The sequence below is a fragment of the Natrix helvetica genome (genome assembly GCF_964273705.1).
Source record: "Natrix helvetica genome assembly, chromosome: 8".
Lineage (NCBI taxonomy): Eukaryota > Metazoa > Chordata > Lepidosauria > Squamata > Natricidae > Natrix > Natrix helvetica.
This window is the reverse complement of record NC_138559.1, coordinates 6,407,149-6,420,060: the sequence shown is the minus strand read 5'-3', so window position 1 is coordinate 6,420,060 and position 12,912 is coordinate 6,407,149. Positions and strand designations below refer to the sequence as shown.

The following is a 12,912-nucleotide window of genomic DNA, read 5'->3' as shown; positions in this document are numbered from 1 at the left end:
TGGCTTGGCTCTCCCCCCACCCCCCAGGCAAAAGGTGATTAGGCCACTAGGCCAAGAGCTATGGTGGCGCCATGGTTAGAATGCAGCATCGCAGGCTAACTCTGCCCACTGCCAGGAGTTCAATCCTGACTGGCCCAAGGTTGACTCAGCCTTCCGCCCTTCCAAAGTCAGTAAAATGAGGAGCCAGATTGTTGGGGGGCAACAGGCTCACTCTAAGGCACTTAGAGTGGGCTGTAAAAGCATTGTGAAGTGGTATGCCTATTCCTTCCTTCCTTCCTTCCTTCCTTCCTTCCTTCCTTCCTTCCTTCCTTCCTTCCTTCCTTTCTTTCTTTCTTCCCAGTGGTTCCAATGCAGCATTGTAGGCTAACTCTGCCCACTGCCAGCAGTTCGATCCTGATGGGCTCAAGGTTGACTCAGCCTTCCATCCTTCCGAGGTGGGTCAAATGAGGACCCAGATTGTTGGGGGACAATAGGCTGACTCTGTAAACCACTTAGAGAGGGCTGTTAAGCACTGTGAAGCGGTATATACTGTGTTTTCCCCAAAATAAGACCCAATTAGAAAATAAACCCTAGGATGATTTTTCAGGATGCTTGTAATATAAGGCCTACCCCAAAAATAAGCCCCAGTTAAGATTGTTAGCTAGACAGACACATTTAGTAGCATATTGTGTGCAGCAAAAAAAAGCCAATATAGTTCTAGGCTGCATAAACAGAAGGATAGAATCAAGATCACGTGAAGTGTTAATACCATTTTATAATGCCTTGGTAAGGCCACACTTGGAATATTGCATCCATTTTTGGTTGCCATGATGTAAAAAAGATGTGAAGACTCTAGAAAGAATGCAGAGAAGAGCAACAAAGAGGATTAGGGGACTGGAGGCTAAAACATATGAAGAACGGTTGCAGGAACTGGGGATGTCTATTTTAATGGAAAGAAGGACCAGGGGAGACATGATAGCAGTGTTCCAATATCTCAAGGGTTGCCACAAAGAAGAGGGAGTCAAACTATTCTCCAAGGCACCTCCAAGTCTTTAAGAAGATGTTGGATAGCCATTTGTCTGAAACGGTACAGGGTTTCCTGCCTAGGCAGGGGGTTGGACTAGAATACCTCCAAAGTCCCTTCCAACTCTGCTATTGTATTGTATTGTATTTCCCCCCTCCCAAATAAGAACTAACCAGAAAATAAGCCCTAATGAGTCCTTCGGAGCAAAAATAATATAAGACCCGATATTATTTTTGGAAAAATACAGTCAGTCTAAATCCTATTGCTATTTGTAACTCGGTGCACTTAGCCAATTCAATTCATTCATTCATTCCATTCCTATAGCAGGGGTCCTCAAACTTTTTAAACCCGGTGGGGGGGCCAGGCAATTCACAGTCCCTCAGACTGTTGGGGAAGTGGGAGGACAAGCTGGGTGGGCATTGCTATGTGGTCCACCCTGGGACTGGGTGGATGTGGCAAATTTAGCAGTCCAAATAATATACAAGAATTAAATTTTAATTTGTTATTCTCCTGCAGGTGGAAAGCAGGTTAGGGAAGGGATGTGACTGCCTTGGGTGTGCATGAGGGACTTGTTTGTGTGTGTGTGTGTGTGTGTGTCTTCTGCCCCCCAATCTGGAGGCCGGGGAGGCCAAAAACAGGCCCGGTTTTGACCTCTAGGGGCCTCTGTGCATCCCATTTTTGGCATCCAGAAGGCGAGTGGGAGCCAGTGGGTAAGCAGGGTGATGTGGGCGGGGCAATCTCATGGTCCCACGTGGGTTGGATTAATGGCTTCGGTGGGCTGTAGTTTGAGGAGCCCGTTTCTGTAGGTTTCAACCAAGTGGCTCGGGGCGCTTTACCATTCTAAAATTATAAAACCGTTAAAACAATCAAAAGACATTCAAGCAAGTGGGGGGGGGGAAACACAGCTGAGCTAACTCTAATCAATTTAAGAGCGGATGTGGTATGCTGTGTGAATGCAGGCAATGGGATTACCGGAGCAATTCCATGGATCAATGCGTTGTTTGAAACCAGGACATTATCTAATCAGGCTAATCCAAAGATACCAAAAAATGGGCTCAGGTTCGCCTGACCTCAGCCAATGATTGCAAATTTCTGCAGTGATTCTTTCGGGGGGGGGGGGGGGGGGACAGTTGTTGTTTTTACAAAAGACAGCCCTGCAATGTAATTCTATGCTGGACAAATCCCTACTTCAAACAAATCAATAAACCCACTTTGCATAGCTTCTGATTATCATAGTATAGATTTTTTTTCCTTAGCTTGAGGATATGGGTACTCCCAGGTGTGTCCATTGTTTTCCAGTTGATTGATGCATGTTTTATCCATGGTGGATTTATCTTTCCCCTGCTGTTTGAAATACCCTCTCCGCAGTCAATTAAAGTCAAAGGTAACTTGATAATGGCAAATTAACCATCTTCGCAAATTGGCTTCCACCTGTAATTTGTGGCTAGGGCCCAGACCGCATTTTCCCCAAGCAACAGCTAAAAACAGAGTCGAGAGAGTGGCGGGCGAGCAACGATAGCATTTGACGCAGACAAGAAGGACACAGATTATAAATGTTTTATAAATGTTTTTTTTTCCAATCCAATTTTTATTTTATATTATTTATACATATCAACGCGTGAATGGTGTGGCACCTGGATATCATACATTTCAATAAAAATAAACATAATCTTACTACTCCTAGTTATTACATTTCATTTTCTTTTTTTGTATCGTTTACATACACACACATACGCAGGTAAAGGTTCCCCTCGCACAAGTGTACTAGTTGTTCTTGATTCTAGGGGGCGGTGCTCATCTCCATTTCAAAGCCGAAGAGCCAGCGCTGTCTAAAGACGTCTCCGTGGTCATGTGGCCAGCATGACTCAACACCAAAGGTGCACGGAACGCTGTTCCTTTCCCACCAAAGGTGGTCCCTATTTTTCTACTTGTACTTTGTACATGCTTTCGAACTGCTAAGTTGGCAGAAGCTGATACAAGTAACTTCACAGCTCAATAAAAAGATGAAGAGAAAGAAGCAGAATGAGGAGCAGGTGGGATCCGTGTTAATCAACCACCTCCATATGGGGTCTAGGAGAACTTGGTCTTGCTGATTGATCATGTGTTATCAGTTCCATTTTCTCTAGGACACCACCTGGTCCCTTTAGGTCTTCCAATGGTGTCCATTATATCATTATATAACACGTAACTTGAATCCCTCCACTTTGCATCTGACTGTCCTCTTCTTTTCCTTCCACCCTTACAAGCATCGGAGTCATCTTCATAGACCTGGATCTAACATGCCTTTAACAATACATCGGCATTGACAAAATAATCGTCGGTCAATTGCTAACAGGCAGATTTACTTGAAATAGCTTATATCTTGCAATGATATCTCTCACCTCGTTTGCCTATCCCAGGTACTCGGGAAGATTTTAATAGGTGGACAAAATGCCTCCTATTAAAATTCAAAATCCAGCTAAACCTCTGGATGACTGTAATATAGCATTACAATGTTTTTCTGCTTGAAAACAAACAGAATACCATAGTTAAGAAATTATGGTATGAAGGATTAAACCATACTCCACCAACACTGACAAGCTACTACGTATAAACAGGCAGCAAACCTCATCCTCGCTAGCACTGACTGATGACATTACTTAGTTGGGTAATGAACCATCTGCAAGCAAACTGCCAAGGCCAAAGAGCATCAAGGACTCCACAGAAAGGATAAAGCCTAGAGATAAAATGCTTCCTTCGCATGTGGAAGATCTAAAGGAGTTTTAGAATTTCCAAGGAAAACGGATGCAACAGTTCAAGGGAAGTTCAAGCATCGGAGTTAATACCACACTGGGGCAATTAACTGAGGAAGCATTCCATATCCTGCTTGCAAATCTTCAGCTAGAAAGTACAAATCTTTTCAGAACAGAATGACAGCAGTTGGAAGGGACCTTGGAGGTTTTCTAATCCAACTTCCTGCTCAAGCAGAAGACCCTACACCATTCTGGACAAGTGGTGGTCCATTCTCTTCTTAAAAGCATCCAGTTTCTGAAGGCAAGCTCTTCCACTAGTTCAGGGGTCAGCAACCTGCAGCTCTGGAGCCGCATGTAGCTCTTTCATCTCTCTGCTGTGGCTCCCTGTTGCTCAAAATATGTGTCACAACTGCCAATGTGTGATACTTGCCGGCATGTAATTTATTGAGTTTTTCGACCCCAGGTAGGCCAACCATGGATAAATCCGAGAAAAGGAAAGTTTCAGAAGAAAAAAAGAACATTTAATTCAACTACAGCTATTCCTGTGGCCGCTCAGGAAATAGGCATGGCTCCCAGTGTTTTATTTTCTGTGGAAAACTGGTCCGAATGGCTCTTTGAGTGGTTAAGGTTGCCAGCCCCTGCACTAGTTAATTGTTCTCACTGTTAGGAAATTTCTCCTTAGTTCCAGGGTGCTTCTCTCCTTGATTTATTTCCATCCGTTGCTTCTTGTCCTGCCTTCAGGTGTTTTGGAGAATAGCTTGACTCCCTCTTCTTTGTGGCAACCCCTCAAATATTGAAACACTGCTATCATGTCTCCCTTAATCCTTCTTTTCACTTGCCTAGATTAATTTCCATCCATTGCTTCTTATCTGCCTTCAGGTGCTTTGGAGAATAGCTTGACTCTCTCTTCTTTATGGAAGCCCTTTAGATAATGGAACACTGCTATCATGTCTCCCCTGGTCCTTCTTCTCACTAGACTAGATTTTCTATGACTCTCAGCTTTCCACAGCCATTATTTATTGTAACTGAGGAGAATTTCATTACTATATCAAAACTGTGGTTTTGGTTTTGACTTGGTCACCCATTGTCCATATATAGGTAAATTTCACTATTTGACCCTGATTCTATCTGCTGTTCGCAGCCAAGGGTCATGAGTTTGAAAGAGGTGGCTGTATAAATTGAAATATAAATCAAGAACTAAATTGTTGTCTCTGTTACAAACTAAAGGGACGTGGTGGCTCAGTGGGTACGACGCTGAACCTGTTGATCAGAGAGGTCGGCAGTTTGGCAGTTCGAATCCCTAGTGCCTAATGGAGTGAGCTCCTGTTACTTGTCCCAGCTTCTGCCAACCTAGCAGTTCAAAAGCACGTAAAAAATGCAAGTAGAAAAATAGGGACCATCTTTAGTGGGAAGGTAACACCATTTCAGGTGCTTTCGGCATTTAGTCGTGCCAGCCACATGACCATGGAGACGTCTTCAGGCAGTGCTGGCTCTTCGGCTTTGAAACAGAGATGAGCACCACCCCCTAGAGTCAGGAATGACTAGCACATACGTGCAAGGGAAACCTGTACCTTTACCTTATTCCAAAGGGGCATCAAGCTGGGAGGCACACCTGTTTTAGGCGTGCTTCAGAGTTGTGCATGGTCACAACAAGCCCTAAATCTGACGGAACTCAAATATCATTGCAGTTGAATCCTTTCAATAAAGTGACAAACTTTGGGGGGGGGGAGCATATACGATCCTCTGGGAAGCTCAGTGGGCCTCCAATTTTGCATCTCTAGATCTGGGAGAGGAGCTACTTCTGTTGATTCTCCTGTTTTGGTTTATTCCACCCCCCCCCCCCCGGCTTGTATTATCTGGAAATGAAAACAATAAAGTGACCTTGCAAACCATTTATAGAAAATTCTATCTTGTTTCTTGGAGCAGAGCCGTTAACCTCGATGAAAGACAAAACAGTTCCGACTTTCAAGATTGATAGCACTATTTCCAAGTTGTTTATTTTCCCCCTGTAGTATATCATTCATTGTCTCCTGTAGTATATCATTCATTGTCTCCTTTAATGGTTGAAGTAGTTCATTCTGGAAACAATTAGAGTATTGGCTTGTGAGACCACCTGGGCCTGGGGCTTTTCCTTGCCTCATTTTTTAAATAGCTTCTGATATCTCAAAAGCAGTTATCAGGTTGTCCATAACTAGCCACTGGGCTTGTGATAGTTTAGGTAACTGTTGTCTTGAAACATATTCATTTATTTTAAACATATCGATTTCCTGCTTTTAATACAAATTTGTGTTGTGGCCCACCAGCAACCAGCGGAGTTGGCAGCTCATTCGGGGAGGAAGATTGGCCAGTCCTGGATCTGGGGAAGGCTCTGATGAGGGCTCTGTGTCGGAGGCAGAGAGGGGGCGAGGGCCATATGTAAGTTATCAGTTGCCTTTGGAGTCAGACATCAGTGAGGCAGATGAACAGCTGGAGCCTGTTCCCAGTGTGTGCATGCGCAGAGTTGGCAGACGAAGGAAAGAGCTAAAGAACAGGGGTCGACTTGGGAAGAAGGCCACAAGTCTATGATGAATGGCTCTCCCAGAGGAAATAATAAGAGGAGCAAATGGGGAGTGGAGTTTGCAGGAGACAATTAGTTTGCTTAATTGGCTTGTGACACTCCAAGACTCCTTGCCAAGTTTTGCAGATATCCGCCTGGCAGCTCTCCAAGGCAGATAAGGTCTGTGACTGTAAATCCTCCCTCGAAAGACTTGGCTGGATGTGAACGAGCAGAATTCACAGTCAATTAATAAAAGTTTTTTTCTTGCCAGGACAAATAGTTTGTTTCATGCTCTTGGGAAGCCTCGGTCAGAACAATTTGAATAAAAATTATGAAAAAACTGTTCAATAAGTTCATTGTCTGTTATTGTACATGATTGCCTTTGCAAAGTTTCTTCAGTCATATTTGTGAGTCAAACATCAATGTTTCCCTTTTGCACCAAATAATCCCGGTTGCTAAGACCCTGTGGGCATGCATTATCCATAAAGATATATATTGGTCTTCCTATGCTTTATAAACTGGGCAGAGTAGCAAGGGGAGGACAGGGATATGCTTAGAAAGGTTTCTTGGTTTTAAGGCACAGTTAAGAAAAAGCTTATTGACTCCACTAAGAAAGGTATAATGTACTGGGGTAATGAAGCTTTAGGCATTATACTTATTGTTTGAACATCTAGCCTAATTATATTCATGATATGCTGTTGGGATGAGTAAAACTTTGCACAAGAGTATGCTTTGCTTCTAGGGGTAATAAGGAGAAGAAAATAGAATAGAATAGAAAATAGTAGAATAGAATAGAAAATAGTAGAATAGAATAAATAGAATAGAATATAGAATATAGTAGATATAGAAAATAGTAGACTAGAATAAATAGACTAGAATAGAATATAGTAGAATAGAAAATAGAATAGAATAAATAGACTAGAATAGAATATAGTAGAATAGAATAAATAGAATAGAAGATAGTAGAATAGAATAGAATAGAGTGAAATAGAATAGAAGATAGTAGAATAGAATAGAATAGAATAGAGTGAAATAGAATAGAAAATAGTAGAATAGAATAGAATAGAATATAGTAACTAGACTAGATTAGAATTCTTTATTGGCCAAGTGTGATTGGACACACAAGGAATTTGTCTTTGGTGCAGATGCTCTCAGTGTACATAAAAAGACAAGATACATTCGTCACGAATCATAAGGTACAACACTTAATCATAGTCATAGGGCACAAATAAGCAATCAGGAAACAATCAATATAAATTGTAGGGATGCAAGCAACAAAGTTACAGTCATGCAGTTGTAAGTAGGAGGAGATGGGGGATAAGAACGATGAGAAGACTAATAGTAATAGTAAGGCAGCCTTAGTAAATAGTTTGACAGTGTTGAGGGAATTAGTTGTTTAGCAGAGTAAGGGCATTCGGGAAAAAGCCATCCTTGTGTCTAGTTGTTCTGGTGTGCGGTGCTCTATAGTGTCGTTTTGAGGGTAGAAGTTGAAACAATTCATGTCCACTACGTGAGGGGTCTGTAGATATTTTCACAACCCCTTAGACAGGAGGATACAGGTAGTCCTAGATTTATGAACACAATTGGGCCCCAAATTTCTGTTATTAAGTGAGACATTTGTTAAGTGAGTTTGGCTCCATTTTACGACTTTTCTTGCCATAGTTCTTAAGTGAATCACTGCAGTGGTTAAGCTAGCGACACGGTTGTTAAGGGAATCCGGCTGCACCATTGACGTTGTTGGTCAGAAGATCGCAAAAGGGGATCATGTGAAGCTTCTTGGAAGAGAAGCGAAACGTCTTCAAAAGAAAAACCAGAAAGCCCAGTTGCCTCTTGAAAAAAAAAAGCACCTTTGGGACAACCACGACCTGGAAGACGGAGAATCTCCATAGATATTCAAAGTGACAATAAAAGTGTTGGCTGTTGTTTCCTTGTGCTTAAGTACCAGATAAGCTGGTGGTTCATAGAATTCTTCTTCTTCTCTCCTTCTTCTTCTCCTTCCTCTTCTCTCCTTCCTCTTCAACTCCTCCTCCTCCTCCTCCCTCTTCTCCTTCTTCCTCCTCTTCTCTCCTTCTTCATCTCCTCCTCCTCCCTCTTCTTCTTTTCTTCTCCTCTTTTCTATTTCTCTTCCTCCTCCCCCTCTCCTCCTCCTCTTCTTCTCCTCCTCCTCTCATACTTCTGGTCTTCTTTTCTTCTTCTCCTCCCCCTCCACTTCTCCTCTGCCTCTTCCACCACCTCTCCTCCTCCTCTTATTCTCCTCCTCTTCCCCCTCCTCCTTCTCTTGTTCTCCTCCTCCTCCTTCTCTTCCCCTCCTCTCCTCCTCCTCCTCTCGTTCTCCTCCTCCTCCTCTCGACTAAGCTGCTAATTCACATTTACCCAGCCAGCTCCCTTAAAGACGAGCTGCAAGAGGCAGCTTGGTCATCCCACTCTTCCTCTTCCTCCTCCCCTCCAACTCCTCAGCTGGCCCCTTGCCTCTCTCCCCCCGCCCCCTCTCACCCCCCCGCCATGCGGACAACGGCGGGCCCGCGTCCCCTTTAAACCCCATCTCCCTCCTCTCCCCCTCCCCTCCGCCTTGTTTATACCGCGGCGCCACCGAACTTGAGCCCGTGCCCCGCCGCGCCGGCCACGCCCCCGCCTGTCCCCATTGGCTGAGCCGCGGCGGCCGGGCGCGTCCATTGGCCCATCCTCCGCAGGCAAGTTCGGCGGCGCTCGGAGGGGAGTCAGCTGACCTCGCGCGCTCCGTCCACTCCCCCTCGGGGCTCCTCCGGTGTCGGTCGCTGCTGCTGCTGCCGCTCCTGGTCTCCTCCTTCGCCCTCCGCTGCCCCTCCGGCGATGGCGGGCGGCGTCGGCTGGCTGGCTCTCCTCTGCGGCTGGGCTGCCGCGGTCTGCGCGCTCCGGGACGGCGCGGAGGAGCCTGAGCCCGGGGACCCCTCGGGGCCCTGCCCGCCCTGCCCGCGAGTGCTGGGCTTCCGCCTGGAGGACGGCGCCTCGGCCTTGGGGGGCCTGGTGCGGGCCCCGCCGGGGGCCACCTTCCGCCTGCGCCTCTATGGCACCGGGCTGCACAACCGCAGCTGGCCCTGGGGGGCCTTCGTGGCCGAGGAGGCGCCCTGCGCGGGGGCCCCGGGGGACCCTTCCTCCTCGGGGGCCCCGCAGGTCCTGGCCCACCACATCCTGCCGGCCAGCGAGCACGCAGGCCTGCTGACAGTGCGTGTGGCCCCTGGGGGCCCCTGGGGCCGCTACCGCCTCTGCACCCCTGCGGGGCCCGGCCGCCCCTGGACTGCCGCAGCCCCCGGAGACGCCATCCTCGTGACGGAGGACGAAGGTGGAGGGCCTCGGTTGTCGGCCGAAGTGTGGCCCCCGCCAATACCGCCCTGGCTGCTGGGCACCCTGGTGGCCCTCCTGCTGGCCCTCCTGGCCCTACTGCGCGCCTTGCAGCTCAGCACCCTGTGGCTGGACCCGGCCGAGCTCTACGTGCTGCGGGACTGCGGCTCCGAGGCCGAGCGCGGGGCCTCCAAGGCGCTGGAGCCCGTGCGCCACCGGGGCCCTTTCGTTCTGTGCTCCCTGCTGCTGGTGAGTGCCTTAGCTCAAGCTGCCGTCGCCGTGCTTTTCTACCGGGCTGTGGGGGCACTGGCCCCGGCCATCCTCGGCGTGGCCGCCTTGTCCTTCCTGCTGGCGGAGGTGCTGCCATTCGCTGTGAGTTCCCGCTGGGGTCTGTGGCTGGCACCGCGGGGCCTGTGGCTGACCCAGTTCTTCATGCTGCTGACCTTCCCCATCTCGCTGCCGCTGAGCCGGGTGCTGGAGCTGGCCCTGCGGCATGAGAGCAGCACTTATCTCTTGCGGGAGAAGATCCTGGACATGGTGCGCAACAGCGACCCTTACAACGAGTTTGTGCGGGAGGAGTTCAGCAAGGGGGCCCTGCGGAACAAGACGGTGGAGGACGTACTGACGCCACTGGACGAGTGCTTCATGCTGAATGCCGATGCCGTGCTGGATTTCAACAACATGTCCACCATCATGCAGAGCGGTTACACCCGCATCCCGGTGTACGAGGATGAGCGGACCAACTTGGTGGACATGCTGTATGTCAAGGACTTGGCCTTGGTGGACCCAGATGACTGCACCCCTCTGAGCACCATCATCAAGTTCTACAATCACCCGCTGCACTTTGTCTTCAATGACACCAAGCTGGATGCTGTGTTGGAGGAGTTCAAAAGAGGTAAGTATGCGTATTTATATTTTCACAGCAGACACTGGGCAGATAGTAGATTCGTTTAGTTTACTTGGTTGTCGTTGCGCCTTGTACAATGAAATTAAACACCATTTTCAGTGTGCATTGTAACTATAAAAATCAAACACAAACACACATCCTTCACATTCTACACAATTGAATTGAAAAGCCCTGATGTTGCATTAATATTGCACTATACCATATAATTCAATATTGTTACTGTCCTGGGAAAAAAGCTGTTTTTCAGCCAATTTGTCCTTGTTTTTATTGTCCTGTACCGTCAGACACGGTGGCTCACTGGCTAAGACGCTGAGCTTGTCAATCAGAAAGGTTGGCAGTTTGGCGGTTCAAATCCCTAGCGCTGCGTAATGAAGTGAGCTCCCATTACTTGTCCCAGCTTCTGCTAATCTAGCTGTTAGAAAGCATGTGAAAACTGCAAGTGGAAAAATAGGAGCCACCTTTGGTGGGAAGGTAACAGCGTCTAGTCATGTCGGCCACATGACCACAGAGATGTCTACGGACAGCGCTGGCTTTTTGGCTTTGAAACGGAGATGAGCACCACCCCATAGAGTTGGGAACAACTAGCACATATGTGCAAAGGTAACCTTTACCTTTATGCAGTAGAATTCAATATAGTTGCTCTGAATAGAAGCTGTTTTTCAGCCTATTTGTCTTTGTTTTTATTAACCTGTACCGGCTGCCAGATGGTAATAGTTAAAAAAAAAGGTGCCCAGGATGAGATGGATCTTTAAGGAAGTTTTGAACGTCCTTAAGTCAGTGAGAGCTATCAAGCTCTTCCAAAGAGGGGAGAGGGAAACCAATTATCCTCTGGGCAATGACGTGACCACTGTCCTATCTGCCACTGTGCAATTGGCAAGGCATACACAGATTTGCCAATAGATTGTTGTCATAGATTGGTTGCTTGTCCAGGTTTTTTTTTTAAAGATAAACAACAACATTGAGATGATATCAATCTTGGTGAGCCTCTGGCTATATAAGAGACGGTTGGTAATCAAACTATTCTGAAAGTTTGTTTTGAAGCTTATCCAGCAAGTTGATCAGGGATGATGAACAAACATTCCCCTGAAGATAGCTTTCAAAAGTAATTTGCTTATTGCCCCTGATTTTTTTCCCTCCACTCGCAGAATGTTGTTGAACTTCTCCTGCAAAATCTGTTCATGCCTGCGTTCGTTGCGCACATGTTTATTCTCTCGTTCTCACAGCTCAAAACTGCATGTGTGATGTGCCAATCATTTCATTCTCAGAATAGCTCTGTTGAGGTTATGCTTTTACAGTCCACGTCTGACCCAGAGTTACCCAATGAACTTCAGTACAGAGTGGGGAATTTGAATTGAGATCTTTATGGTCCCAGTTCAGCACTAACTGCTCACATTTTCTGTTTTGAGCACATTCTTTTGAGGTTTTTTTTAAAACTGAACTCTGCGATTCCATATTGAAAACAACAAATCAAGACAACTTTTTCCTGAAGTAATGAAAGTTATCATTGCCTTGTTCTCCTCTTTAAAAAATAATCATTTGAATTTCCTAGAACAAACCTAAAGTGTGCAAAAGATTATCCAAGATTTTGACTTCTCTAGAACTCTGGTGGGGGGAAGCAAGAAATTTTGGTCTAATTTTGAAATTGCCTTCCTTCTTCCCTGTCCCTCCACTGTTTGTAGCATCCTGTCTCATGAACTAGACTCTTACCCTGTTTAAAGTGGTCCAGGAATGACAGATTAACAGAGTTGGAAGGGACCTTATAGGTCATCTAGCTCAAGCAGGAGACCCTATATACCATTTCTGACCAATGGCAGTCCAGTCTCTTCTTGAAAGCTTCCAGTAATGAGGGCTCCCACAACTTCCGAAGGCAACTTCTGTTCCATAGGTTGATTGCTCTCCCTGTCAGGAAATTCCTCCTTATTTCTAGGTTGAATCTTTCCTTGGTCAGTTTCCATCCATTATTGCTTGTCTGGTGTTCGGGTGCTTTGGAGAATAGCTTGACCCCTTCCTCTCTGTGGCAGCTCCTCAAATATTGGAAGACTGCTATCCTGTTTCCCCTGGTCCTTCTCTCCATTAGACCAGCCAGGCCCAGTTCCTGCAACCGTTCATCGTATGTTTTAGCCTCCAGTCCCCTCATCATCCTGGTTGCTCTTCTCTGCACTCTCTCTAGAGTCTCAACATGTTTTTTTATAGTGTGGTGACCAAAACTGGATGCAGTACTCTAGGTGTGGCCTTACTAAGGCTCAGTTGATCTTGAGTGTATCCCTCTGTTAATGCAATGTAGGATTGCATTGGCTTTTTTGGCTGCTGCGGCACACGGCTGGCTCATACTTAGCTGGTTGTCCACTAAGACTCCAAGATCCCTCTCACAGTCCCTGCTATTAAGTCTGGTTTCACCCAGTTTATATGTGTATTT

At 46.4% G+C, this 12,912-nt stretch overlaps 1 protein-coding gene and 1 long non-coding RNA gene across 2 annotated transcripts in view; one reads left to right on the top strand and one right to left on the bottom strand.

Moving 5' to 3' along the window:
• LOC309396083 overlaps positions 1-12,912 on the bottom strand; it is a 171,433-nt gene that overhangs the window by 137,895 nt on the left and 20,626 nt on the right. The window lies entirely within an intron of this gene.
• The window catches only part of CNNM3 (cyclin and CBS domain divalent metal cation transport mediator 3), a 54,141-nt gene continuing 50,256 nt past the window's right edge, over positions 9,028-12,912 (top strand). The window contains exon 1 of the mRNA XM_081960759.1: positions 9,028-10,484. Within this exon, the coding sequence (XP_081816885.1) occupies positions 9,101-10,484 (1,384 nt within the window). The 5' untranslated portion in view covers positions 9,028-9,100. The remainder of the gene's footprint in view (positions 10,485-12,912) is intronic.